Source organism: Erithacus rubecula (genome assembly GCF_903797595.1).
Source record: "Erithacus rubecula genome assembly, chromosome: 21".
Classification (NCBI taxonomy): Eukaryota; Metazoa; Chordata; class Aves; order Passeriformes; family Muscicapidae; genus Erithacus; species Erithacus rubecula.
Window position 1 is genome coordinate 4,193,769 of NC_136673.1, and position 27,169 is coordinate 4,220,937.

Consider the following 27,169-nt stretch of genomic DNA (forward strand, 5'->3'; position numbering starts at 1 on the left):
CACAGCCCCTGCTGTACCCCAACCTGGGACTGTGCTCAGCTCAGCAGGCAGCACCCCCAAAGATCTCTTTAATCTCTTTTTTTAATATCTCACTCTCAGTAACCACAGTAAGAAATCCACAGGAATTACATTGGTTGGGGGTCATAAAATATCACTTGAGGCCTTTTCTTGTCACCCTGCTGGTAGGAATCACTGTCCCCATTTGCCAAGTGTGGTCACTTTGACCAACAGGATCCAAAGTAGGAAGGCAGGAGCAATTCAAATGCATGAAACTGTAAATCCTACTGAAAAATCAGAAAGGAAAAGATCAATCTCATTTTCATTCAGATATGAATAAACTTGAATCCTCTGTTGTTTTTACCTGAGAGTTTTTATTCACCCAGCAAGTTTGCAGCTCCATGCTAAGCATGGCTGAAGATGTAGCTGAGCAGATTTGGGCTCCAGTCACAGGTGCTGTGTGGCCCCATTTGTGGGGCTTGTGATGCTCTGGGGAGGCAAATGGCTCAAGGGGTGCATGGTTTTAACAGGGCAAACTCGAAAATAATCCCCAAGTGGCAGCAAGGTGGGGGAGAACCTCAAAAGCCACCGAGTGAGTCACATCACTACAGCTTCCTCTGCTAAAATGAAGTGTTCCTTTTTGGGGTTAGCTTTATTGAATTGTCCTTCCTCTGTGGGATGCTCAATGCCTCTTGTGCTGGGGGGTGGTTTGGAGTCAGCCAGGAGGGCAGGGGGGAGAGGAAACAGATGGCCACATTTTGGCTGCTCCCTTGGTCCTGGTAAGATCAGATATAGCACTATTGAAACAAGTCCAGGTATTATTTTTGAATCTGGTTTCCTCCTCCAAGCCGTGTGTCCTCCAAAGAATCTGTCCAAAGTCTTGAGATATTTAAGTCTTCAATCTAAAAGTCAGGATGCATTAGCCAGGCAAACTTGGTCTCAGTGAGCTTAAAATAAACCAGTTCACTTTGAGTCTCACGCTATTAAATCAGTCGTGAGTGTCCTCACAGCAACTAAACATTGCAGATTTCATACTCTCCAGCTCTTGTGGTTGTGCACTTTTTGGGGTTGTACCAAAGAGTGTTACAGCCTTGCTTAGCCCCAGCTCAGCCCAAAAGGGCAAATCTCCAAGGGACAAACTGTGAGAACCTCACTGAGGACACAATGTCCTAAAAAAATGGCATCCTGGTAAAGCTGTGCCTCTGTGAGCCAAATCACAGAATGGTTTGGGTTGGAAGGGACCTTTAAAGGTCATCTACTCCAACCCCCCTGCCATGGGCAAGGGCATCTCCAGCTGCTCAAAACCCATCCAGCCTGACCTTGAATGTTCCCATGGATGAGACATCCATCACCTCCGAGGTTTTACCATGACAGTATTTTACCACACTCATTATAAAAGTTTTCTTCCCTCCAGCTAATCTGAAACTGCTCTCTTCTAGTTTAAAACCATTATCCCTTGTCCTAACACCACAATTCATAATAAAGAGCCCTCCCCCTCTTTCCTGTAGACTCTCTTCAGATCCTCCTTGCTAGGGCTGCTCTCCATCCTCCATCCCCAGCCTGGAGTGATCCTGGGGCTTGTCCTGGTCCAGGTGCACCCAGAGGCTCCCAAGGGTCCAGTCCTTGAGCTGGAAACGTGTCCCAGCCCTGCTGACTGCTGACCCAGCCCTTGGTTCTGCCTCCTCTGGGTGCCTGGAGTCAGAAATGCTGCTAAAAGAACTTTCTGAAGGTGACAGCAGAGACTTGCTCCTTGAGGAGGAGGATTTCTTAAGAAATAAGATATTGGTCTGACAAAGCAGGATGACAGGAATCCAGGATGCTGCAGAGGAGCTGCTCCCCACCTTGCTGGGAAGGGGGGAATGGGGGGAACCAGCCACAACAAAAGGCCTCAGTTTTACAAAGCCCAGATGGTTTTTAGGGCTCTTAATGAGTGCAAAAGTTGCTTCTTTTCTTTCTTTCTTTCTTTTTTTTTTTTTTTCCCTAGCAGATAATACCATTTTAAAGCCTTGTAGCATAAAATTATGTATTTTTGTAGGTGCAATTGCTTGATTAATCATTAAGCTGTTGAATATTTTAAACAAACTAGACATCTGTTGTGAATGGTGAAAGCTGCACAGAAATAAGACTGCAGCTTTTAGATCTCAATGCCAAAGGGAAGCTGGAAAGCAATTGCAACCACTAGCTGCACAGTGAAGAAAATAATAAAAATAAAAAAATAATAATATTAAAGGGGGAAAAAAACCAACAAGATTTGAGCAAGGAAAAATGAGTAGATGATGTGAGAGTTTGCACTGCTCAGCCAAGGATGCTCAATTAGAGCTCCCATACCTGGTGTGATTTGTTTAATGTCTTGGGAGCCCTCCCTGGACTTCCTTTGCTTTTGGGGGTCTCTTCTGCTTGATGGACTTGTGTTTAAACCAAGGCCTCTGCCAAAACCTAGAGCACCCTGGGACCACTTGTTTTTAATTGCAGTTTCACAGTAAGAGCAATGACAAGGTCTCATCAACCTGGGTGAGTTTTGAAAAACAAAACTTTGCATTTTTTTAATTGGGGGTGGGGTGTGTGGAAATCCTTGGTGTTTTAGAGGAAGGTTTTTATTAAAGGGGAGAAAGTTAAGGCACAAAGATCAGTGCTGCTGTGTGGGTTCCTCTGGGGTGTTTTCTTCTGGAATGGCTTTTTCCTCTAAGAACTGGCTCTCAAACCCAAGCAGAGCTCTCAGAGCTGGGGTGTCTCCAGGCTCTCCTGCAAGGGCTGGCACTGTGGGGGCTGTTTGACAGACCCCAGAGAGCCTGCAGAGCCAGAGACAGCCCAGGAGCCTCCTTCCCTCCTCCTTGGGGCTGCCTGAACCTCCACCTGCCCCAGGAGGGGACAATTCCCTCTGTAGCCCCCATCCCATCCAGCTGTGATGCTTAAGGAGCTCTCAGAACATCCCAAATCCCTTCTGCTTCCCTCAGGACATCCCAAATCCCTTCTGCCTCCCTCAGGACATCCCAAATCCCTTCTGCCTCCCTTAGGACATCCCAAATCCCCTCTGCCTCCCTCAGGAACATCCCAAATCCCTTCTGCCTCCCTCAGGACATCCCAAAACCCTTCTGCTTCCCTCAGGAACATCCCAAATCCCTTCTGCCTCCCTCAGGACATCCCAAAGCCCTTCTGCTTCCCTCAGGAACATCCCAAATCCCTTCTGCCTCCCTCAGGACATCCCAGAGCCTTTCTGCCTCCCTCAGGAATATCCCAAAGCCCTGAACATCCCAAATCCCTTCTGCCTCCCTCAGGACATCCCAGAGCCTTTCTGCCTCCCTCAGGAATATCCCAAAGCCCTGAACATCCCAAATTCCTTCTGCCTCCCTCAGGACATCCCAAATCCCCTCTGCCTCCCTCAGGAACATCCCAAATCCCTTCTGCAACCCTCAGGACATCCCAAATCCCCTCTGCCTCCCTCAGGGCACTCTGATGCTGCCTGTGAGTTTCTGCTCAAAGGGCAGCAGGTGAGGTTCACAAAGTCCCCTCATTTCCTCATGCTGCAACCAAATCCTGAAATTGGTATCAAATTTCCTCCAAATCCTGCAAGAAAAAAGGGGTCAGCAGAATCTCCCTGTGCACCTGATCCCTCCTGCCCTGACAATGTCCCCTGTGGAGCAGGGACACTGCAGGGACATGGGGGTCCCACTCCATCCCTGCCCGTCCTGTGCATTTCTGGCCCACATTTCCTCCCAAAGTTTGATTTTCCTCTCTGCCTCCCCCTGTCCAGCTCCACAGGCTGTGGGATGGAGCTGAAATGATCTTCCCAGGACATTTTCTTCCCTGATTTACACTCAGCTGAGTGCTCCCAGCTCACACTGAGATTGAGCTGCAGGGTTTCATTTCCCTTCCATCCCCTGTTCTGGCTTTCCTGACCCTGCCAGGGCTGCCCAGGGGTCTCAGTTCCCTGCAGGCTGGGCTGGGGGTTTGCTCTGGTGTTGGTCAGCACAGAGAAATCACCCACTGAGCAGGGAAGGTGCCAGACCCAGCTCCAGTGCCAAGCACCCTTAACCTCCCCAGTGACACACTTCCATTTTTCTGCATTTTTTCCTATTTTCTGCAGCACAAATTCCTCACAAGGGCCACCCTGAGTGATGTGTGTTTGGGGAGACTTCCTTGGCTTTTCTTCCAATAATCACTCCAGGACGTGCTGCTGCTTCCCAAGCAGAATTGCAGTTACCCAGGAGAAAACACAGGCTCATCCTCATGACATTTCAGGGTGTTTTCACTCTTGCTGCTCCTGATCTGAGGGTTCAACTGCTCTGTCTGGATTTATGACAAGACAAGGCGATTTTATGATCAAAAATAACATTTGTGAGTAATTAAATCTCATGCTTTAGGGCATAAACCATAACCTGCCAGTGGCCAAGGTGGGACTCCAAGAGAGCTGGAAATACTCTCTGGCAATTAATTTTCACTCTATTCATGGGCTGGGAGGGATCAGAAGGGTGAAACAACCGTAATTAATTTACAGTGATTATTTCCAACAGCTGGCAAGTGGCATAACTCACTGCAGAGAGGGCTGGGAGCACAGAGAGGGATCAGGAAAAATACAAGGCTCCTCTTATGCCAAAGAACCCCAGAAATCCCCTTCTCTGTGAGCCCAGGTGAAGGTCTGTGCCCTCCTCTGAGGGACATGGGAGGACACTGGGGTTTACCTGGCCAGGTCCACTCTTCTTGCACTGATTCCCCTGTCCCCCAGGTGAGCCATGGGCTTTTTCCCCACTGCACAGCTGTGACTTGAACCTGGAAAACATCTCAGGAGCAGCTTTGGGATGCCTGTGCAGGGAGAGGTCTCTAATGGGGCCAGCACCACAGCATTGGACTGTGGAGACCCTGGGGAGTCTTTCTTCAAGATGCTGTTTTCTACTTTTTTGGTTTTGTTGTTTTTTTTTAAATCCCTCTTTGGTCAAGCTCTCTGTATTTTAGATAAGACAGAAGCTGTCTCATAGGATAGAAGACAGAAAATGCAGTTTTCCCATGGGCTGCCTAAGTGGCTGCAGCCCCAGAGCCACTCAGGAATGCTCCAGCAGAGCTTCACCTGCACATCCTCCAGGCATCTCCCTCCTCTTCCCTGTGACCCTCCAAAGGGACATTTTTTGGGTAGGAAGGTTCTGGTAAGGCACCTGGGCATCAGTGAGGGGTTATTGCACAGCTTCAGCTCTGCAAGGAAAAGGCAGCTTGGGATGGGATGGGATGGGATGGGATGGGATGGGATGGGATGGGATGGGATGGGATGGGATGGGATGGGATGGGATGGGATGGGATGGGATGGGATGGGATGGGATGGGATGGGATGGGATGGGATGGGGTTTGAAGCTCAGGGAGGGCTGTTTTGCTCACTCATGTGTCCTTCCCCTGCCCCCTCCCTCTCCCAGCCATCTGCAAGGGGCTCCTATTAAGGCAGAGACAGCAAAAGGGGAGAAAACCGTCCTCGCTAACAAGCTGTTTGCTGTTTATGAGCAGGTAAAGGCAGAGCTGGAATGAATTATTAATAGGGTGGAAATGGGGTCCCTCCACAGATCTGCTGCTAATTCTGGCTCAGCCGAATGTCACACCCTGCATCTCCTCCCCGGCCGTGGTTTGGGGGATTGATTGCTCCTCCGCTTCCTTCCCCTTCCTGCCGGATCCGAGGCTGTCCGGGCACAAGGTCACCCTGGCTGGGGTGTTAGGACAGGCTTTGCTGTGTGCAGGTTTTGGGAGAGTGTGAGTCAGCAGAACCCACCCTGCTGGCTGGGGGTGAGGCACCAGTGAGACATTTTGCTGTTTTGCCTCTTCCCTTTGGCCTGAAGCAGAGACTCATTCCCTGCCACTCGTTCAAGGCTCTCGGGCTCCCCTGGGCCCGTCTCTCTGCCAGGGAAGAGATTCCAGCCCTACTCGTGCTGCTCCCCTTCCCCCTCCAGCCTGCTCTGAATTCCAGAAGCATCTTGTTCGTATTTCATCCAGGCTCAGCACTGTGCCCTTCTCTCCACCAGCCCTGGGGAGACATCACCCTGCCAGACAGGGTGGGCTGGTGGCAGGGCAGTGTGCTGTCTCCAGATGGGGAAATGGAGGCAGGGAAGGGTTTCAGGAGGAGATCTTGGCTTCTCTGGGCATTGAGGGCCCCACCTTTCTGAGCAATGAAATCCCCCAGGCACCTGCAGCAGGGCAAAGTAGTGGCTCCCTCACCCAACTCTGATGCTCAAGGAAATCTCTGCTCTCATCCCACACTGCCTCTGAAACTCTCCCTGTGGTCTGAACTGGTCTTTGCACCATAAACAACACAACCTCAGCCAAAGGGTGACATCCAGGCAGGAGAAGCATCCTCTGCACAAAGGGAGGGCCCAGAGGGAGCAGCAGCTTGTCACGCACAAGGGCTGACCCCGGTCACCTGTCCACCCTCGCTCCTGCACCAACACAAATCCCCTCACGCCCACTCTGGCTCAGCCAGGAGCAGAAAATCTGGTTACACGAGGAATTTCAGCCTGCAGCCTCAAACCAGCCCAGTGCATGGGTGACCTCTCCAAGCACTGCCCCAAGCACGCTGTCTGGAAGCAACACTGCCATTTCCAGAGCCCAGGATGGTGCTGGATCCCCTGCCCAGCACCCCATCCCAAGAGGTGTCTGCAGCTGATTTGGGGGCAGCACAGGGGTTAACACTGCCCGGAAAATTCCACTCCTAAGCAGATAATCTCATCTGTGCTGGGGATACACACACATCACCCGCAGCAGCCCGGCCTCCCAGGGAATCATTTTTGAGCAGCTCTTTCTTTGTGAACTGCTAATCCCCCGGTGAGCTGCTCTAACCCCAGCCCTCCTGCCGCCCTGGGCTCACCTCCACCCCCACCTCCCTGCTGGGGCTGCACCCCTCAAACCCCCCCTTTGGCACTGGGGGCTGCAGGGTGACCTAAAGCCTGGGATCAGATAAACCAGACACCCCTCAGCTGGCAGCCGTGGGCACACGTTCAAAAATACAGATTAATCCCATTGACTGCTTTTTAGCTTGTCTCCAAACTCAGGCATTCTGTACTGGGGACTTGCAAGCTTTGCTCTTCCCAGGGCACTTCCCCGAAGCTTGTTTACAAATTAAGCTGCTTGGATTCCACCCCATCCCTTCCCTGCCAGATTATGAAGCCCTTGCATCTTGCTACAGAGATGTATTTGTGTCCGCAGCCCCCAGCAGCAGGAGCACAGCAGCAGCGACCTGTGTGCAGGGCTGGGAGTGCATTATTGATTCAGGACTAAGAAAATGCTTAGGAAGTAGGAAAAGTGTCCTGCTCTCTAAAAGCTTGTGCGCCTTGTAAGCTCAATACATGCAGCCTTTGCAGAGAGGCTCGCTACGCCGCTATTAATAATTTATTCTGTGAGAGAGGCCCTGATAGTTTGAATGGGGGAGGGCAGGATGCAGAGCCTGGGGGTGGGAAAGAGGAGGGAGTGGTGGCTCTGCTGTGCTCCTCAAATGGAGGTGCAGATGTTGCCCAGAGCCTCTGTGAGGGGGCACAGCTGGGTGACGGATGCCCCTGCACCCACGCCAGCCTCTGATCAGGGTCCCTGTGTCTGGCTGCTGCATCAAGGCTCTGCCTTTGCTGGTGTGTGCAAAGCATCTGGCTGCTTTATGCTGTGCTTCAGGGAAGCAATTCAGCAGGTGCCTGTCAGAGGTTTGGATTGAGTTTTGTCAGCCCAAAACATGTCCTGGCTGTCCCTGAGACCCCGACAGCAATCCTCTTCTCAGGCAGGGCTCTCCAAACCTCCTGACTGGCAGCACTACAGAGCTGAAGCAGCTGACTCAGCCAGCAGATGGGGAGTTACAAACCCTTTGGCTGGAGTAGAAACCAGTTGAATCTGCTAATTCTCCCTTTGAGATATGGAAGTGTCAAGGCAGGACTGGACACGGTGGTGGCAGCATCCCTGTGGAGCTGAGCACCAGGGCAGCACAGACCCACTGCTCTGGAGCACCCTGGTGCAGGCTGGAGTGGGGACACTGTGCGTGGAGCTGAGGGAAGGCTGATGCTCCTGAGGGGCTCCTGAATGGGTGGGAGCCAGCAGGGATGAGCCCCAGCCCTGTGACTCTGCAGCACTGAGCTCCTGGGCTGAGCTGCTGTGTCTGGAGCCTGCCTGGGGACAGCTGAGCAATGCAGAAATCCACCCCAGAGCCAAAGGGGAGGTTCCCCTGAGCCTGGCCACGGGCAGCACTGAGCAGATGTGCAGAGGCACCAGTGCCAAACGCTGGAGCAAGGGCAGGGCAGTGGAACAGGGCAGGACTGGGGTCAGTCCTGCAATTGTCCCCTCTGGGGACCCTGCCTGGAAGTGGGGGGATGAGTGGGAGCCTCATGGGACACATCTGAGGCTGCAGGGGATGGCTCATCTACCTGAGCTGAAGGTAGAAGCCCAAGTTGCTGTTTACCAGGGCTTTGCAGGCAGTAGCTTCTCCCCAAAGACATCTCCAGAATAGTCACTCAGCAGAGCTGTGTGGTTTAGGGAGGAAAAATCCTCTTTGGTGTTTTCCCACACAGAAACCTGTACTCTGTGTTGAACTGCCTGAGGAGCTGGTTAGCTGAAGCTCCTCGTCTCAAAAGGCTGATGGTAAAAGGGTGGTTTGGGTCTGAAACTAAGCTTAGAACTGGACTTTCACTTGGGGAAAGCAGGGCATGGTAGGAGAGCACTCCTTCCCACTCAGGCAGGATTTTCTGTAGGGAGTAATCCTTTTAAAGTTTATTGGAAAATCATTTCTATGCAGATATGCAGATTTTAAAATAAATAAATAGGAAGGATTTCCCTGGATACCTTTGGTTCAAAAGTTGCCTATGGAAAGCTGTGGTACCTGGAGCTGCTGTAAGTGTAAGGGCTGCTGTAAGAACTGCTCTCCCAGCTCTAGCCACACTTCCCAGCAAATCTTCAGTCCATTCTTCTGTTTTTTCCATCTGGACACTGTTCCCTTTGAAGAGCTAAGCTTTTCTTAAAAGTAGTTTACTCTTCCTGAACACCTTCAAGGTAGGGGAAAACTTTCTGCTCACCGTACCAATTAAATCTACTTGACAGCTTCATTTTTATCACTGTGTCTTTTCCATCAGCAAGTGGAAATGATCCTTGTTAGGGGAGTAGCAGCATCCCACTTTACAACAAGATGAATCCCGAACTGGGCATTTAAGGAAATTGTTACAGGCTGTTGAGGGAAAATCCTGTTTGCTCAGCACTCTCTAATTTGAAGCTGAATTGTATTCTTTCATTTTTCTATGAAGTCTTTCCTTTTAAAACAGCAAGATCCTGGTGCACTCTGAAGAAGCCTCAGTGGCAGGAGAAGAGCAGTGTGTAATGTGCTGAGCAGCTAATAATGCACAACCCAAGGGTCTGGCCCCAAGGGCAAGGAGCCACTGATGCTGACTTCAAACAGTGTCCTCTGCAGCAACCCTGATGCTGAGGAGTGATTAAGGGTGGGAACAGAACTAAAAGGCTCCAGCAATGCCATGATGGGTGCAAGGGGTGGATTGGGAAACCTTCCTCTGGGTGGAAGTGGCAGCAAGTTGTCTTTTCCAGGCTTTTCTCAAAGGAAAGGGGAGGGTTTTCCAGGTGTTAATTTAATGGGCTGGAGGCTTTGAGGGGGAAGAGGGGCAAAAAAAAAAAAAAGTTAGCACTTTGCAGCTGTGAAAAGACAGTCAGGTCTTTCCATCCTGCCAGGGGTGTCACAGGTGATCTGACAGCAGAGAGTGAATTTTCTGTGCTGCTGAATTTTGGCATAAAGGGATCATCCCCAGGGCCATATGGGTTCCACAAGGAAGGGCAAAGGGGAGTTCCAATTCCCTCTGCTACGGCCAAGGATGGGTTTGCAACCAGCAGTGGGTAGTGCTGATTTATCCAAGGAGGAGGGAGAATATCCGCTTTTCTTGGAAAGGATTTTCCATTGGACCTGTACACAGGCTCTGCTTAGCCCAAAGGATGTCCTTGAACCCTAGGGCAGTCAAAAGGCTGAGAACACCTTGTGCTTTGCCCCCTGGTTCTACTCAAAACAAGGTAGAACACTGGTGGGCTGGGAAAGGGCTCTGGGTCTCTGCTCAGGGTACCAGAAGGGATGAATCCATCCTTTAACCACCAGAACATGCTGCATCTTTAAAAATGCTTTTGGAAGAGCAGTGCTGAAGCAATTTTCCCCCCTTCTTACTTTAAAATCTTTGGCTTTTCCCTCCTTATTTTAAAAACTTTTGGCTTTTAATCATCCCTAGACCCACAATCCCTTGTTTGCACCTAAACAGGTGTACGAAGATATAGATGGATAGAGTTGTATGAGATGGGCTAAAAATGCAGGTAAAAGGATTTCTTAGCCCAAAGGTTTATCTGCTTTTTCCAAATTTAGCACCCAGCTCGCAGGAGAAACAGTCCTTTAGTACAAGCCTTATAACCACACGTCATTCAGAAAAGTTTAGCTAAGAATTAAACTAAACATCCAATTTGGCTGCATGTGTAATGAATAAATAAAGCCTTTTCCTTTCATGTGCCCGTGCCAAAGTCAACAAGCTCTATTAGCTGATGAAACAATGCTGACGCCAAATAAAAATACCCCTGACCCATCAATATGGGCTGAGAGCTCGGCCCTGCATCAAAGGGAGTTGTCAGAACAAGAAATACTGTCTCCACACTTCTGAGGGGGAAAAAGCTCCCATTCCTGCAGAAAGGTGGGTTCCCTGTGCTCTCACTGGGATGTCAAGGAGCAGCAAAACCATCCCATAATGACCGCCTGGTATGGACACCTCTCCTTGTTTCTGCTGGAATTATTTGGAAACCCCTTGATCTGCAAGGAGCTGGGGCTGAGCTTTGGTGTTTGCTTGCTCTCCATTGCAAGCCCCATGTGTAAATTCCCCACAAAAGGAGTTTTTATGTTCTGTGCAAAACGCTGACGCTTGAGAGTGAAACTCCCCAAGGTCCCTGCTCGGTGTCCAAGCAGTGCTTCAGCATCCCAGAGCATCTCAACACCTGGGAGCAGCCTGGCAGCTGTGCCACCCTCCTCCTCCTGCTGCTGCCCAGGAGGGTGGGAAGGTGAAGGAGCACATCTCCCTCTGTCCCATGGGATGTGCAGCTTGGCCATTTCCCAGCTGTGCCAGCCCTGCAAACCCCTCTCCTCTGAAATCCACGTTCAGCTGCTCCATGCCATGCCCTGCCTGTGATCTTTGAAGTCTCACCCCTCCTTCGACATCCTTGGTTTAAAAGATCTGTCCCCTATTAGTCTTCAGTCACACTTTCAGTTTCATTCAGGCTTTTATTTACCTATCCATCTGTCTTCCTGCTCCCAACACTCCTCCTGCCCTGCCAGGAGGCAAAGTACAATTCATTTTTCAGGTGACCCTGCCAGGAAGGCATTGGCATGAATAGGAACAGGTTCAGAAACTGTGGAAAAAGCAAAACCCTTGACTTTAATAAGCAGCAAAATGCTTCCCAATCAGATGGAAGCAGCCAGATGTGACCAGAATTGCTCTAAAACACAGAGGACACCTCTCCAAATAATTCCTGCCATCTCTTGAAGCCTCCTCATGCAGAAGTCTTGTGAGAACTGCTGGAGCTGTGGCAGGGCAGTGTGTGTTCCTGGGCTGTGCAGGACACACTGGCAGCCTGACAAGAGCCTGACTGCCACCAGGACTCTGCTCCTCGCCTGCCCTGCATGGGGACACGGGGCAGCTCATTCCTGTCTGCCTGCCTCGAGCATGGAGGGCTGTTTGTGTGTCTTTGGTTTTGATTGCAGCTGTCTGAGCAGGGCAGGAGCCCCGCTGGGCTGCGCTTAATTCTGAGCGAGGCGAGTTTAACCGCACGGACAGTCCCCTGCTGTTTTGAAAGACACCTAAGAAAGCAATACAGTCACCGTAAGAACTTCTCTGCTGGAAAGCCAGGCTCCTATGAGAACCCACCTGTTACAAGGCAATAATTAAAACCTGAAGAGGAAGGATAACAGGACACCAAAAGGCACCTGAGCAGGCTGGCAGCGAGGAGTCGGTGCGGGCTGCTCGCCCTCCCCTCCCGCAGCGAGCCCGGGGCTCGGAGCTGTAACGATCCGTGGGCAGAGACATCGATTTTTGTCCAGCACTTCCTCAGTGCAGGGGGGGCAAACTCCGCTCACATCCTCTGCGGGCTCGGCTCCCCCTCCCTGCTCGTCGATAGGTGTCAAGTCACCACCCAGCCCCGAGGATGGAAGGACCATTTCTTGCTGATTCCACTTCCCACTGACCGTCAGGGGATGCTCAGCAGTAAGTGGCCACATGTCATTCTCGGTGACAGAGGCCGTGAAAATTTGCCTTGATGACCTCCCAGCCCACAGCACTCCAGTCCTAAGGCTGGATTGGAGCCTGGATCTCTCCTGCAGCCACCCCCTGCTCCTTGCCCACCTCAGCAGGGCTGCTCTTCCCCTGCTTCCTTTCTGTAACTCTTTAGTCCTCTGGAGTGAACAGCACTGGTGTAAGATGGGGCAGAAAGGGCCATGAATACAGTGGTTATCTCACAAACCCATCCCCAAAAAAATCTAAAAAAACACCTTGCAATATACTATTCCTGTTCTTAGCTTGATTCTTCACCAGGGAATTGCTCAGGGACATTGCTGTGAGTGCTGGTTTCTGCTTTGGGAGGCGAGAGCTGGGCCAGGCTGGGGTGAGGCAAGGACAGGAAGGCAAATCCATGTTTTGCATTTGTGTAGCTCTCATTCACGGCTGTACACGGTGTTTGCAAGTGTTACAGCACATGGCAGGCGTACGCTACAAGGAAATACTGCTGGTGCCCAGAATAGAAAGATTTCAGCTCAGTATTGACTGAATCAAGAGATGCACAGAGCTGATTGCAGTTTGTGTCTTCTGCTTCCTTGGAGGTCAGTGGAGCTGAAGTCTGGAGCATCCTTAACCAGAGAGGGTTTGCAGAGAGCTGCAGTGAGTGTAGTGGGAAGCAGTCTGGTATCCTCCTTTTAATCCTTCCAGTCACTCAGATAAATGGAAATACAGACTGACCCATCAATAGTTAACGGTTTTATTTGCAACCTTGGACTTAATCTTTCTTTTCAAACGATCTTTTAAAAGGAAAAGCTGCTACTTATCTGGAATTAGTGGAAATGTCTTCCCTGGTACTAATGAGAGCCCTTAGGCTGGAGGGAATGGGTAACTACTGGGAACATGTTCTGATGATCATAAATGTTTGGCATTCCTTGGTGTTGAAGGAGCATTTGTCTCTTGGATTTTCAAGAGGTGCCCTGACTGGCTGGGCCCAGGGTATTTCTTTGGTGGCAAACTGAGGCATGGGGTAGCACTGGCAATAGAAAATGGGTCTCCCTGCACTGGCTTAGAGGGAGAGCTCCCCTTCTCATTATAATAAAATAATAATATGCTCTTTCAGAAGACACTCCTTGTCCAGTGCTCAGCCCAGTGGAAACCCTGCCAGCATGGGCTGGGCTGGTGTCTGTCCCTTAAAAGTGTGCCTGGACCACTCCTGGGGGACCTTTGGGAGGGGGCATTACTGTTTTGCTCTTTGCTTTGACCCCTGAACTCTTTAACAATGTAAAGCCTTGTGAATTATAAATCAAATGTTCCTGCTGAGCTTTGTGGTGCACGGAATGAAATGCGATGATTAATATTTAAGAGAAAATAAGTTAAAGATTTTAACTACAAGGGCAAATGTCTATCCACAGAGCCCTTTCAAGTGGAGGCTAGCAGAGAGGGAGAACCACATTTTCAGGGGCTTCAGTGAAATTTGTGGCTGTCAGACCAACTGCCAGAGCTGTGGGTGTGCAGGGACCAAAGGCACCCCCTGCCCTGCCCTTCACTCTGCCTCAAACTCAGACCATCTGCCCACATCCTATAAAATCCCAGCAGTGCTGGAGCAGCCCTTTGGGATGGGACTGGCAAGCACACCTCATGCTGCAGCAAGTAGAGGAGTTATGTGCATGCAGGGGCAGAGCTTTTCCAAAATCCAGACCTCAGCCAGGGCTTGCTCAGCCCTCCCTGGCTCCTCCTCACCCTCCCTTTGGCATGCCAGCCCCATTTCTGCTGCAGGGCTGGCACAGCTCTGGGATGGGCAGGGTGCCTTCTCCCTGCTCTGCAGACTGACAGCTCCAGGCCACCCTGACCCAGAGCATCCTTACAGTGGCACCTGGGCTGGACACTGCCTGCAGCCACCAGCAGAGCCGGCTGTAAGCCAGCAAACAAGGAGGGAAACACTTACATGGGTGCAGAACCTCTCCGGAGGGTCCCCACAGGTGATTCCTGCCGGCTCCACCCGCACGGTCACGTAATCCTTCATCCTCATGGCCTTGGGCTGGCAAGCATAAAACTCCCATGATGGGCCATCGTCCGTGCTCACCCAGGACTTGCAAATGTCATACTGTCCCATGGCCAGGGGCACGCAGTGCACGAGGAGAGCAGCCAGGTAGAGCATGGCAGCTGCGGCCCGGCGCGGGGTCCCTGGGCGAGCGCGGTGCCGGGGGTCCCGAGGAAGGCGGCTGCTGGGCTAGGGGGGGCTCTCGGGATCAGCATGGAAACTCCTCATCTAAGAATGCTCCAGTCGAAGGAGATCCACACAGGAACAGGGATGATCCCACTCTGCACGCTGTGTCTGGATGTGGAAAGTTCCTCTCTCGGCACAGAAGCCAACTTTGCGATTCACTTGATTGGGAAAGTTTTGGCCAGAGTTGTTGATCAGTGGTCAAAAGTCTTCCTTAACCTCATTTTTCCCCCTTTTATTGTATGAAAGGTCTTCCAAATCAGCATGAAAATATCTAGAGGTGACTCCAGTCAATCAATACAAAGATCAAGTTCTGAGCTGCTGATGAAATTTGATAGGAGTAAATTGGAGAGGCCGTGAGATGGTGCTGGATCAGGTTTTCCTCAACCTTCTGGTCTGCTCCAAATGCGTCGCTGTGGAAAGTGCCTTAAACTGTGTCTGCCTTAATTATTGGGGTGTTTGATTAGCACATGAAATAAATAGAGCATCTGGTCATCAGTACAACTCTGACAAGAGAGACTGCTTGGAGCTAAAATTCCTTTTTCCCAAAGGAGGGTGGTGTCAGCGTGAGCAGGTCGGGTGCCCAGATCCGTGGTGGTCGCAGCAGGGGCTGGGTGGTCACTGGGCTGACTGGGGCAGGGCTGGCCTTGGCTTCTCCTGCTGTGTCCTGTGGTGGTGGCAAAGATTCCTGTCCAATTCTGCCTTTTGGCAACGGAGCACCAAGTTCCCAAAGCCTTCAGCTGCAAGCCATGGGGCTACCTGAGATCTCCTCTCTCTTTCATGGTCAGGGCAAAGGCAGAGCTCATCAGCTGGAGGGACCTGCAAGAAATTGGAAGGCAAATTAGGTGTGAGCAAGGAAGAACAGTTGGAGCAAGAAGAAGAACAGGGGTTCCTCAGGAGGCAGAGCCCTCAGCTGGGCTTGCCAAGCCACCAGACAGGTTTTTGTAACAGGGAGATATACAACTTTAATAAAAAGCAATCCATAGTAAGATGCTTATGGCTTTTCTGCTGTCTGGGAGAAGGGAAAGAGCGCTGCCCAATTTAAGGTATCTGCTTTGCAACAGCAGCTGGACAACAGGAGCCCTAATGGGTCTCCAAATAATATCAAGAAGCAGCTATGGGTCATTACAAGATGAGGAATATGCAGACAGGGTAGGGATAGACAGACAAATTGATAGTCCTAAAAAGATAAGCAAATAAATAAGACAGCTGGGGAGACAGATACATTGTCCAGCATCCCCACATATGATTTATCTGAACAATAACATTTAATAAAAAACAATTTAAAGTCCTAATAACATTTAGGTTCACCTAATACAAAGAGCAATGACCTTCCCAGTATTCATTTCAGGTTAGAACAACATTTCTGCAATTTTGTTGTCTTTCCAGTAGAGCTATAAAAATTGTAAGTAATTACAAAACAAAATGACAAAGAACCAAAGCAGGGAGGGGGAAAAGTCAAACCCTCTCTCAGTATTAGATTCAGGAGGGAGATCTCACCCAAGAAGGTGGGAGGCACACATCCAGGACAGAAATTTACCTTTGGATAATTCCCTTTCTATTTCTTCCCCCAACTTTTCTTTCACAATTGAGGCATATCTGTTTCAACAGCAGGCTTAGCATTTGCTTTCTCATGAAGCTCAGTTACTAAAGCTCAGAAACTCCAGGTTAACAGATGCATTGATCCGTGTTCGGGGGCTTCACACCACTCTGCTACCATCTCCCTTTCCCCCCTTTTTGCTTGAAAGATTGCTGATTGAGATGAATGAGTTCAGAAAAGAGAAACTGTCTCTCATGCTTCATTGCCAGCTCTCAACGAAGAGCCTGTTATAGCTGCGTTGGACCTGAATAAACTCCCAGAAAAAGAATAGACTGGCTGCTATTTTTGTATTATGAGTAAATGTAGTAAAAATAATAAGCCAGAGTGACACAGTGTTTATAAGTCCTTCTTACATCAGAGCTGTCTTTTCAGTTATAACAAGTCAGTTCCTAATTATTACATCAAACTGGTCACTGCCAAGTGCCTGATAACAGCAGAGAGTGAGAGACTCCGGTACTGAGTAGAAAACAAGCAGGCTAGTTTTAATGAGGACTCCAGTGCTCTTAAGTTTATGGATCTATTTTCACAGCCTCAACAATTACATTTTGCACTTGAATGGCTGTCAGGGAAAAACCCAGGTAGAAAGGATCTATAATATCTATTAGTGTCTTGTTACGCTGGCTAAATGTCACAGATTCCCAGGGAAATGAAAATTTGCTGGAAAAAATGCATTTACTGTCAGTCCACCAGCCAGGCAAGCGGGTTTGGGGCAAAGTCTGTGGCTCAACACACACTTAGCCAGTCCAGTCCCTTTGCAGAAATAGTTGGAATGTTGCTCTGGAATGAGCCAGCATACTGCAAACGGGGCAGAGAGGCTCCCCAAATGAAAGGTTTCACCCTGCTTGATTTGGTTTGGTTCTTACAAAATATATCTTCACCTGGTATTATTAAGAAACTGCAGTTCATGGGAACAAATAGAATCAATGCTCTTTGTTCTCTTTGAAGAGTACTCAGCACTCACTGGGGACTGATAGCCGGAGTATTAAAAAACACAAAATTAGATTGTGTCTTGACTTAGCTGGCTCCGGTTTTTTTCTTATTATTGGATTAACACCCTATTGAAATAAAGGGACAACGCTGAGCAACAACTGAGCTGCTCTCGGATTAAGAGCAGAAAGTAAACTCAATGAAGGAGTTTTTAATTTTCTCTCAGAAGTGTTGCTCTCCCCACGAACTCTCCACTCACCCCCCGCGCTCACGGAGCTGGAGTTGTTCTCCTCTTTCCCACGCTGCCCATCCCTTCCCCGCGCCCCGGACAGCGAATCTGGGGACACCCGCGGGGGGCTGGGAGCCCGAACCCCGATAACGGGGCGATAACGCAAACCTGGAAATCCCGCTCGCATCCCGCCGCTCTCCCTGATGGATTCGCGATTCCCGGCAAAACCCGATGCCGCTCCCGCTCCGCCCCATCCTCCCCGGTTTCTTTTCCACTAAAGGACTTTCGGGGGGCTGCACGCACTGGGGAGGGGATCGGCGGGGCGGGGGGAGCCGTCGCCCTGGGCTGGGGGAGCCCCCGCGGCTTCCCAAACTCCGAAGTGGGAAAATAAACCCCATCCCGGCGGCGGGGAGACGGGGATGCTCCGGGGATGCTCCGGGGAGGGGGACAGAGAGCGGGACACCCCAGGAAAGCGTGGGAACAAGTTTGGAGGCGCGGGGGGAGCCGCAGCGTTCGGGGTTGGGGCAGATGCCGGCGCTGGCCGCCCCCCCTCCGCCCCCGCTTTCCCCCCATCCCCGGCGCTGCGGGTCCTTACCGGGAGGGAGCTCTGCGGCGCGGGGCTCCCGGCGGAGCAGCGAACTTCGGGGCCGGGGGAACCCCCAAAACACACCCCCCAGCCCTGCCCTGCCCTGCCCAGCCCAGCCCAGCCCAGCCCAGCCCAGTCCAGCCCAGCTGGGCAGGCGCTGCGCCGCCGGCCCCCAAGGGCAGATGGCCGGGGGAGCTTTGTGCAATCCCGGCTCCCCTCGCAAGTTAATGCCGAGGCTGAAATCCCTTTTGCTCTCACTTTCAATCACAATCGGAGCTTTTATCTCCGTGCCTGATCCCGGCTGCGTAACTTCCTCTGTGCAGCTTTAGCACACACCATCCCACCGGCGGCAATGGGCTTCTTAAAGGTGCAGGAGGAAATGCAGGGGGGGAGGAGAAGGAGGGAGGGAAAACCACCCGAGGAAGAGGAGGCTGCGAGCGGGAGCCTTCAGCCCCGGCGGCCCCGCGGCTCCCGGTGCAGCATCCGCGCCGTCCCGCTGCCCCCGGCTGGATAACGGCAGCCGGGAATGCCGCTCCTCGGGGCTTCTCTTTTATTTTTTTCCTTTAAGAGCTTAAAAAAAAAAAAAAATTAAAATCATGAGCTCATGTTTGCTCGAGAGAGGGGGAAAAAAAAAATCTCCAGTCACGAGGGTTTCCCCACACGTGTAAGTCCTCGCTTGGTGTGCCCTGAATATTTTGGGGAGGCTTCTGCTGGCGAAGATGCTGTAAATGAGGCTGCGTGCGTGTGTGTTGGGGGAAGAGGGGGTGGTTGGAATTAATAGGATAAACAAAGCAGGAACTCGGAGATGGGGGAATCAGATGGCTGGGAAATGCTTGATACTGGTGGGAATGTGCTGTGAGATTTAACAGAACCAGGTTTTGCTTTGGAAAGGTGGGGAATGAACATGCTGGACTGAGAGGTGTGACAGCACCTTCCAGCACGGGGCTGGAGAAGCAGCTGGAGTTGCTTAGGTCAACTCTGTGTGCCCATGCTGAGGGGCAGAGGAGGCTCCAGATGTGGACAAGGTGGATAAAACTGTGTCAGGTAAAAGTCCGAGTTTTCCCTGCATCAGGCAGCTGCTGAAGACAGAATTCCTGAGCAGCGACAGGTTTTTGACACGTGGATAAATGACAGTTCAGGGATAAATGACAGTTTGTTTATGGGGAGGAAAACCAAAGAGTCACCACTGCCTCCTATGTACACAACCACCAAAAAATGACTGCTCCTTCCTGACCAAGAATTCAGTAATTTCTAAGCTAGAAAATGTATTGTCCATCTTACACGTGGCTTGAACCTCATGCACTCAGTATTTTGTTATATGGTTTCTTTTGACCCATTGCCCTGAGGTCTCTGGGTGTCCTCTCCCATATGAGAGTCCCTGGAAAACACGATTCATCCTGCAATCAGAGGTGATTTAGAGTTCTTCTGGGAAACGTTTCCCATATTCTGGAGCATAAGTGAGATTTATGAAATGCTGGCATTGTGTCTTGACTGTGGCCCAGCCTAAACGAGATGCTGATGCACTGGGTGGTCTTCACTGCAAGGATGTCTTTGATCCTGGCTCAGTTTCCACTCCAGGACACGGTCTGATACTTTCTACATGATAACTTTTTCTATAAACACTTACTTCACAACAGCAGTGTAGCTTGAGAAGCACTGGCTGGAAATCCAGGGCTGGCTAATATTCCTGGATTTCACTTTGTGCCTTTAGGACTGCTCTGTAGTAATGACTCCCCTGGAAATTCCCCACGTCTCGCTTATTACTTCTTTATTAGTTATTATGGTAGAGTAACAGGATAAAAAGGAGTTGGTATTTCATTTCCATTCCCTCTAATAGCCACGGCAAAGACCAAGTGGTGTGCTGATTATTGACATCAGAGTTAAGTGATATGCACGCATCATTAGGTTTCAATTGGAAAGAATAACAGCACAGTGTGAGTCGTCACACTTCTAAACTCCGTGGCATTTAAGGAAAAACCAAAGTCGTTTTTCACAGCCCTGCAAGCTCAAAAGATCACAGGCTGGCAATAATACTTGTATAGACACAGGTAAAAGGCGCTGGCTCCAGGCAAAGCTCTGGAATTAACCCCCGGAGAGACCCGCAACAGCCGTGGGGCTGCACGGAGATCCAGGCTTGGAGGATGGGAAATCACCCAGCTCCTCGCAGGTCTGGCTGAAGGTCCCGATGCTGGGAAGGAGAGGGATTGTCTGTGGCACTCCCAGACCCCGAAGGAAGCGGCAAAGCAGCGGCAGCGCTGCTGTCACAGCCTGGAGGGGATGGGGAAGAGTTGGACTCATTGTTTTATTTTAGACCATTTGCATTCTTTTGCCCAAGCTCGTTTTGCAAATGCTTAATGCTGGATGCAGTTTTCTCCTGGATGAAATTTCTGTGGGGAGGGAAAATGGATGTGTTTTTCCTCGAGGGGACATCTCTGCTCCCTCCCTCGTGCCGAGCGCTGCCTCCTCACACGAGGAGAGCGCGGTTGAAAATCGATGGCTCTGCATGGAGATTTAATTACTCCAGCGTAGGCAGGGGTGGAGAATAAGGCCCTTAATATTTAATACAGCCTCTGCTCCCAGAGGGATCCCCAGGGCTCAGGGGCCAAATGTAAACCCATTAAAATCACGTGTATTTCTATTGACACATGCGGGCTCGCACCTGTTTATGCCCTAAATCTGAATGACAAATGGTGCTTTTGATATGTGTGGAGAAAGAGGGAAGTGTTTTCCCGATTTGGGATGATAGAGGCTGTCCTGGAACAACAGAAGGTAAACGTGACACCTCGCAGTCCCTGCTCGCCCCTGGCAGTGAGCTCACTAACACCTCAGCTGGGCTGAGCCCGCTGAGATATCGCTGCCAGAATAATAACCAGGCTTATAAAGGGTATTTCATTTGAGGATACATATTGCTGTATCCCCTATAACAGCAATACATTCTTTTTATGCTCCTTATCTAGCAGTGTGTGGCCAAGGATGTCAAAGTGCCTCCTGCCAGTGAGTAAGCATTTTATTAGGTGGGAACACAGGGCTTGGAAATGTGCTCCGAGCCCAGGAGCAGGTGAGACCCCTTTGTGAGGGGTGACACCTGCCAAGCACTGCTCCACCCCAACCTCGTACCAGTGGTGGCTTTCTCCAGCCCACCAGGACTTCTGGGAAGAAGTTTTCCAGGAAAAGAGAGGAAGTGACTTAAAGGTGTTTTTGTTTGGGAATGTTGCAGATGATGGAGGCAAAGGCTGCTTGAACCTCGCACTTCCAGGGAGGATTTGTCTCTTCTCACCAGCCTTGTACTGCCCTTTTGTTCTCAGCAAGCTGAACGTGAAGAAAGCTCCCAGCTTGATCAGGATGGGAAGGTTTGTGCTTCCCAGTTCCTCACAGTGCTTGTTACAAAGACAGAATCACAGAGTTTTAGAAGGCAGAGAGGCATCATATTTTGTACTTAGGAGAAATGCTGAAAAACCCACACAAAGCCTGAGAAGCTGAGCACCCGCCAGCTCTGGCACACGCAGGCCAGGAGGGTGGGTGGGGGACATTTATTTATTTCCTTGCCCTCCTGCCCAGGCTGTTCTGGCCTCGGGGCAGACCCTGCCCTGCTCTGGCACACACAGACCCTGAGCAGCAGAGGGAAGAGCCGAAAGCTTCAGTCCCTGGAGTACTCCACATTTTTCTTCCTTTGTGAAAGCTACTGGGGAAATGGCAGAGAGCATCTGCTCTGGGAGGGGAGGCTTCCCCGGCTGCCTCCTCCCACCCTCCCGCACAAGACCTCGGGATGCATTTTCTGCAGCTCAGGCGGTTTCACAGGGCCCTGAGTGAATTTTGCCCTCCCTGATTAGATAACCAAAGGAGCAGTGACTGTACTCTCCAGAGAGGAGATGCTGTCTCTTTCCTGCCAGAAGGACAGCTGGAGGGAGGGTGGGATTTTCAGCATGCAAGCACTTAGCCAGATCAAGGAAATGGGATGCAAAGCATTTTAGGCTAAGAAAGGTTGTTGTGCAGGGAAACATGAGGCTGCTGTTCTGTTCGGGAGATAACGCTTCTCAAAACGCTCCTGCGTGCCAAGCTGCAAGCCTTGACTACAGCAGGTCATTGCCTCTTTAAGGAAAACAAGCATGACAAGTCAGAAAAAAAACCCCATCACTGTCTCTGCTGAAAAACTTTGATCATTTAAATATTATTGATGCGCATTAACCCCAGCAAAGATGGGCTGGGTGATGGGGAGTGCTTCACCTTGACACAGGGAAAATATGTTGCTTTCTGCTGCCTTGTCTTTTGTTTCATATATCAAACAGGAGCCCAGCCAAGTGAATCAGCTCAGGAAGCATTTCGGATGTGTTTGATTTTTTGGGGAAGGTAGAGCTTTCCTCATCTTTACCAGCTGTGGGGGTGTAAGCATGGATAAAAACAGGAGGACTGTTTAAAGGAGGGATCTATAATTAACAACCCATCAGAAGGGGAACTTTCCTTTCAACTTACTATTAAAGTGGAAGTGTTTGGAGAATATACAGTTTTGGCTCCGGGGATCTCCTCTGTATCCTTGGCTGAGCCCTGTGAATTCCTCTAATTCCTTCTCAGAGAGCGTCTGGCTTTAAAAACAACTCCTGCTACCCCATGGAGGACTCACCTCAATCCCTGGTGGATTCCTGTGCTCAGGGAGGGCAGCAGAGGGAGAGGAGCTCCCTTCCCTTCCCTGTGCTCCCCCAGCAGCCCCAAGCCCTGTCCTGGGAGGAGATTCCTTCCACAAAACCTTTTCAACCTGAGCAGGGAGCGTGTCACTTCCAATGGAGCTGACAGCAGCAGGGAGGGGTTTTAGGTTAGTGGCTGAAGAACACACTTGTAATGAGTGAAGTAATTGAATAAATGCTGACAATTTGATGTGGAAAATGCATAATCAGCTCGCTGTGGAAGGTTGACTTGTTATTTTTTTCCTTCTTTCCTTAGCACTGGGATAAACACACATTCATTCTCTCCCAAGCAGGTGATGTGCTCAGCAGCACAGAACCAGCAGACCCATGCACATGTCCCCCTCCCAGGCACACGTGCTGATTCCCAGATAATTGACCCAGTTATGCTAAGATGCCATTAAGAAATACATATGTAATAAATCTCTACACTTAACTTTTTTTTGGCTCCCGTGCTGGTTGAACACTCCCTTCAGTCATTTTGCTGGCTCCCAGATCACAGTCCCTGTGTCCCTGCTAGAGAGAAAGGTGCCAGTCCTGGGTAGTGACAAATGAGGCTCACCCCAGGTGGCACCAAGAGCTGATCATGCAGGAATAACTGTGATTTCAACTGGCTTTTCAGATCCCAAGCACAGCTAATAAATTGTGGATGCAGACAGTAGAGCTGACATAATCCAATGCAGTGACTTTCCCTAGCCCACCACCATCTCAGCTCTATGCAGATGGAAGCTCAGTGACTTTCTTGTCATCAAGCCCCCAGTTTTAGCGTGACAATGGGAACAGCATCATCTGTGTCATGTATGTTGGAAGCAATGAATAGAGAGCTGAGCTCACTCATCTATTTGCATATTGAAGATATGGGAAAAGCTCGTCTTGCTTACTCTGCTGCCCACTCAAATATCTGTGAATCAAGGAGGAGAAAATGGGCCCTTTTGTACATCAGATCCCAGTGTCCTTGAATAAAATGATTGCTCAATCCAGCCTTCTGGGATGAGCATGAGACTCAGAACCAACTGTGGTGCCAGGAGCTCTCCATTTCTGCAGGGTGGTGGATGAAGGGCTGTTCCTGGATTAAGAATGCTCAGCAAGGTGGATACTTTGCCTTTCTGCCATCAGGGCACCTTCTCCCCTGCACACACGAATCAGCACTTGCATATCTGGGGCACGGAGGTCTGACCTGCCAACTGTTAAATAAATCCCAGCACTCTCCCCCCAAACCATTAGCATGGAACAGCACACACCCCAGGGAGACAAGCTAAGGACACGGCAGTGCACGGGAACAATGAGCCATAGAAGCTTTTTCCTTTTGGATGGAGCTGAGAGAGTTGTTTATTACAGAAAAGTGGGATAGCAGAACACAGCAGCTCATCCATATCCTGTGGAGGTGCTGGGCTGTGACTCCATAGCCAGGGCTGGGCTCATGCTTGGGCTTGGCTCTCCCAAACCAGCTCTGGATTACCTTCTTTGTCACTCCAACAACTAGTTTTCCTCGATGTTATATATGTCTTAAGCAGTAGAAGTGAGATGCAGATCAGGCTTTAAGGGATGGCATTTACATGTTTTTTCTTGTGCTTCTGGTATTAATTTCATATGCAGTGGAAAAGTAATATCCTGTCTGTCACTAGAGAGGAAGAGATGTGCGTGCATGTATCCACACAGTCACTGCTAACTGTTGAGCTTTTTCACTCAAATTTCGTTTTGGGGAAAATTTCTAAATTAAAATGAGAACCGGACGCAGAAACGACGAATGTGAAATACCAATAAGGCCAAAGCACGAGATGTTTTCTGTTGTTTTCATAACTCGTGGTCTTTGTGTGTAAGAGTGTATTGCATGGCAACTGCATTCACACTTCTCTTTAATAAAAGATCCAAGCAGATGGACCCACTATTAACGTGTATCCCCCAGATTTGCATATTTCATATTCATGCCAAGATGGCACCGAGCTCACATGGGATGAAGGAGGCTGATATAAACACAATTGCACCAGATTAATGCAGTGATCAAAGAGTATTGTCCCAGCATCCCCGTTAGGAATGCAGCTTAATATTAGTTATTAATATTGTTAAACTCCTACCGGAGCCAAATTAAGGTCTTCCAAATCCAGTCAGACAGGGCTCTTAGGTACTACAAGTTGATGAATATGTTATGGATTCCTGAGAGAGGGGGTTAAGAAACAACATTTGCATCTGAGCTGTGAAGAATCCAGCGCTGGAAATGTGCAAACCTCGAGCTTTGGTCCAGTGTGCTGTGTAATTAGGACTCACTTGAAATTCAGATCTTATCCAAGATCTGTATCTGAGTTTCTCAGAATTCAAGTGCAATCGCTTCTAGTCAGAAGACAAGCCTATCTGTAATATCTCATCAAATATTAGGCATTACAAAGTGGTATTCTGGAGCCCAAAATATATTTGATCGCATTGTTCTAGTCCATTAATCAAACACTGCGCTGTACATACTAATAGGATCAAACATTAGAAAATATTTATGAATGAGCATTGTTTTGACTGCAAAAATTAAACACAGCAGGTTTTAAATACACAAGATCTCAAAAAGGAAAACTTGATTATCTCCTACATTTCTGGTGCCAAATTCAGAGTGAATTTTAAGTGAATCTTAGGTAGCTTGTGCTTGAGTAATTTATACCTCCTTGCAGCTCCCTTCAGAGTGTAAAATATTCCTGCTGCCATCTCTATTGAGCTGTCCCAAGGAAATGAGAGAGCACAGTTTTGGGGAGGGGCTGTGTGTCCACAATGTGATGGTACTCATGGATTTCAAAGCTCAAACCCAACTCTGATATCCTGATTGTGTTCTGCCTCTGCAGCTCTCAGTGGAAATAAACCCTTGCTTACCAAAATGAGCAGTGATGTGATGGTATTTCCATCACATGGTAAAGTCCCTGGATTGTGGGAGTTTTGTCCCTTACTTCAAAGGGGACAGGATTTTACTGGCTGGATCCAAAGGCATCACACTGGCATGAGGGATGCAGTAGCCCCACAAGCTGTGGCTTTGTCAAGGATAAATCATGTCAAACCAATCTGATTTTCCTGTGGCAGGGCAGCAGGTCTCTGAGAGGGGACGAGCTGCAGCTTGACTGCAGTCAGGCTTTGACTCTCACTCATGGGGTGTTCCAGGAGTGAGGTGGGGGAATGTGGGTGGGCAGAAATGCTGTAAGGTACCAAACCAGCTGGGAAACACACTGAAAACTGTTTGCTGTTTGCTGTCCAAGTGGAAGGATGGCTTTAATACACTGCTGGAGGGGTCTGTGCTGCTCTGGCATTACTCAATATTTTCATTAGTGACTTGGGTAGTGGAATGTGGAGGAGACACATTGCAGCTGTTGACAATACCGAGCTGTAAGTGCTCTCAGAGAACAAGAGAAAGATTCAAAAATCTTATCAAACTGAAGAAGCAGGTTGGAAAGAAGAGATTGATGTGTATGAATGTATGAAAACTATTGAAATGTCTGTCCAGAAATGGTTGCAAAGGCAGCATTTCTAAGAGAAAGGGACAATGCCTTGGGCTAGAAATGAGCCCTGAGCCAACTGTGGTGCCCTGGTGTGAGCAAAGCAAAGCTGACACTGCTGTACATGAAGAGAGTGTGGTGTGGTACATTGGTACATTGCTGCCATCTCTGCTGAGTGTTGGGGAGGAGCAGTTTTGTCATCAGACTTCCAGAGAAATACAGAAAAGTAAAAGAACAGTCTAGAGAATAAATCTCCCAAGAGGGAAAGAACTGTGGTCTGTTGCCTAAGGCTGATGAAGATACAGTAATCATCTCCCCAAATATAAAAGATGCTACAAAAGTAATGAGCTGTTGCTCGCAGACAGAATTAGTGGGATTAGAGTGCAGTAAAAGTAATTTGGGTTAGACTTTGGGGAAAATGTTCCACCTACAAGAATAGCTGACACCCAGAATAGACCATCTGAGGAGCCTGTGGAGTTTCCTTTAAAACCTCCAGGGATGAACAGGTCAGAGCAACTCTCTTGTCAAGACCAATTTAGGCAGGGTTGATCCTCCCCTGGGGGAAGGAGATGGACTAGGTGACCTCTCAAGATGCCTTTTCCTCTTATTCCCTGTGGCTCTGTGTTTATTTTGTGTGGTGGTGATATTGCAAGGGCGGGGAGCTTGGTTCTGCATATTGGGTAAACATTTTACATTTAAATTGGGAAGTCTTGTTTACTTGTCAGTCCGTTGTTGTTCCAGTTTAAATTTTACTAATTTAAGTTGAACACTGAATTATAAATTACAGTGATGGGTGTTTGAGGACTGTCTGAGGAGACAGGTACTGAAACTATTAATCTATAGATGGCATTGATTGGAGTTTTTAATTTAGAGTAACATGTTCCTACTTTTAAATATGTTTTTAAAGACTCTTTTAAAAACAATTTTGTTTGCTTGCAGTGCAGAGCTCTCCTTCTCTCTGATAAGTGTGTATCCTTAATCAGGCACGTGGAAAAAAAATGATGTTGGCACATAGGGAAGATGCAGGATGAAACCTTTGCTACCACAATGAAAGGAAACCATGGCAGGCAGTGGTCTGGCTGCCAATTAATGAACACATTACTGCTAAGTGATAGCTTAAAAAAAAAAAAAAAAAAAAAAAGTTGCTGAGTTCTCATAATGGTTCTTGCTCCCCTTTCCTCCAAGCCTGCCCATTTACTGGGAGAGGAGCCCCTCCCGCAGTGGATGCAA

At 49.4% G+C, this 27,169-nt stretch overlaps 2 protein-coding genes across 5 annotated transcripts in view; both read right to left on the reverse strand.

Moving 5' to 3' along the window:
* Positions 1-18,164, reverse strand: part of NTNG2 (netrin G2) — a 48,567-nt gene extending 30,403 nt beyond the window's left edge. Inside the window, exons 1-2 of one of the 4 annotated variants that reach the window (XM_079324632.1) lie at positions 17,809-18,156; positions 14,179-15,276 (exon numbers count right to left, since the gene is read on the reverse strand). In XM_079324632.1, coding sequence (XP_079180758.1) covers positions 14,179-14,391 — 213 coding nt within the window. In that variant the 5' untranslated portion in view covers positions 14,392-15,276; positions 17,809-18,156. Of the gene's footprint in view, positions 1-14,178; positions 15,277-15,997; positions 16,210-17,808 lie in introns of those variants that run through there. The other 3 variants (XM_079324634.1, XM_079324633.1, XM_079324635.1) reach the window with 3 other exon arrangements.
* Positions 1-27,169, reverse strand: part of PRRT1B (proline rich transmembrane protein 1B) — a 424,933-nt gene that overhangs the window by 176,984 nt on the left and 220,780 nt on the right. The gene's annotated exons all lie outside the window — the stretch shown is intronic.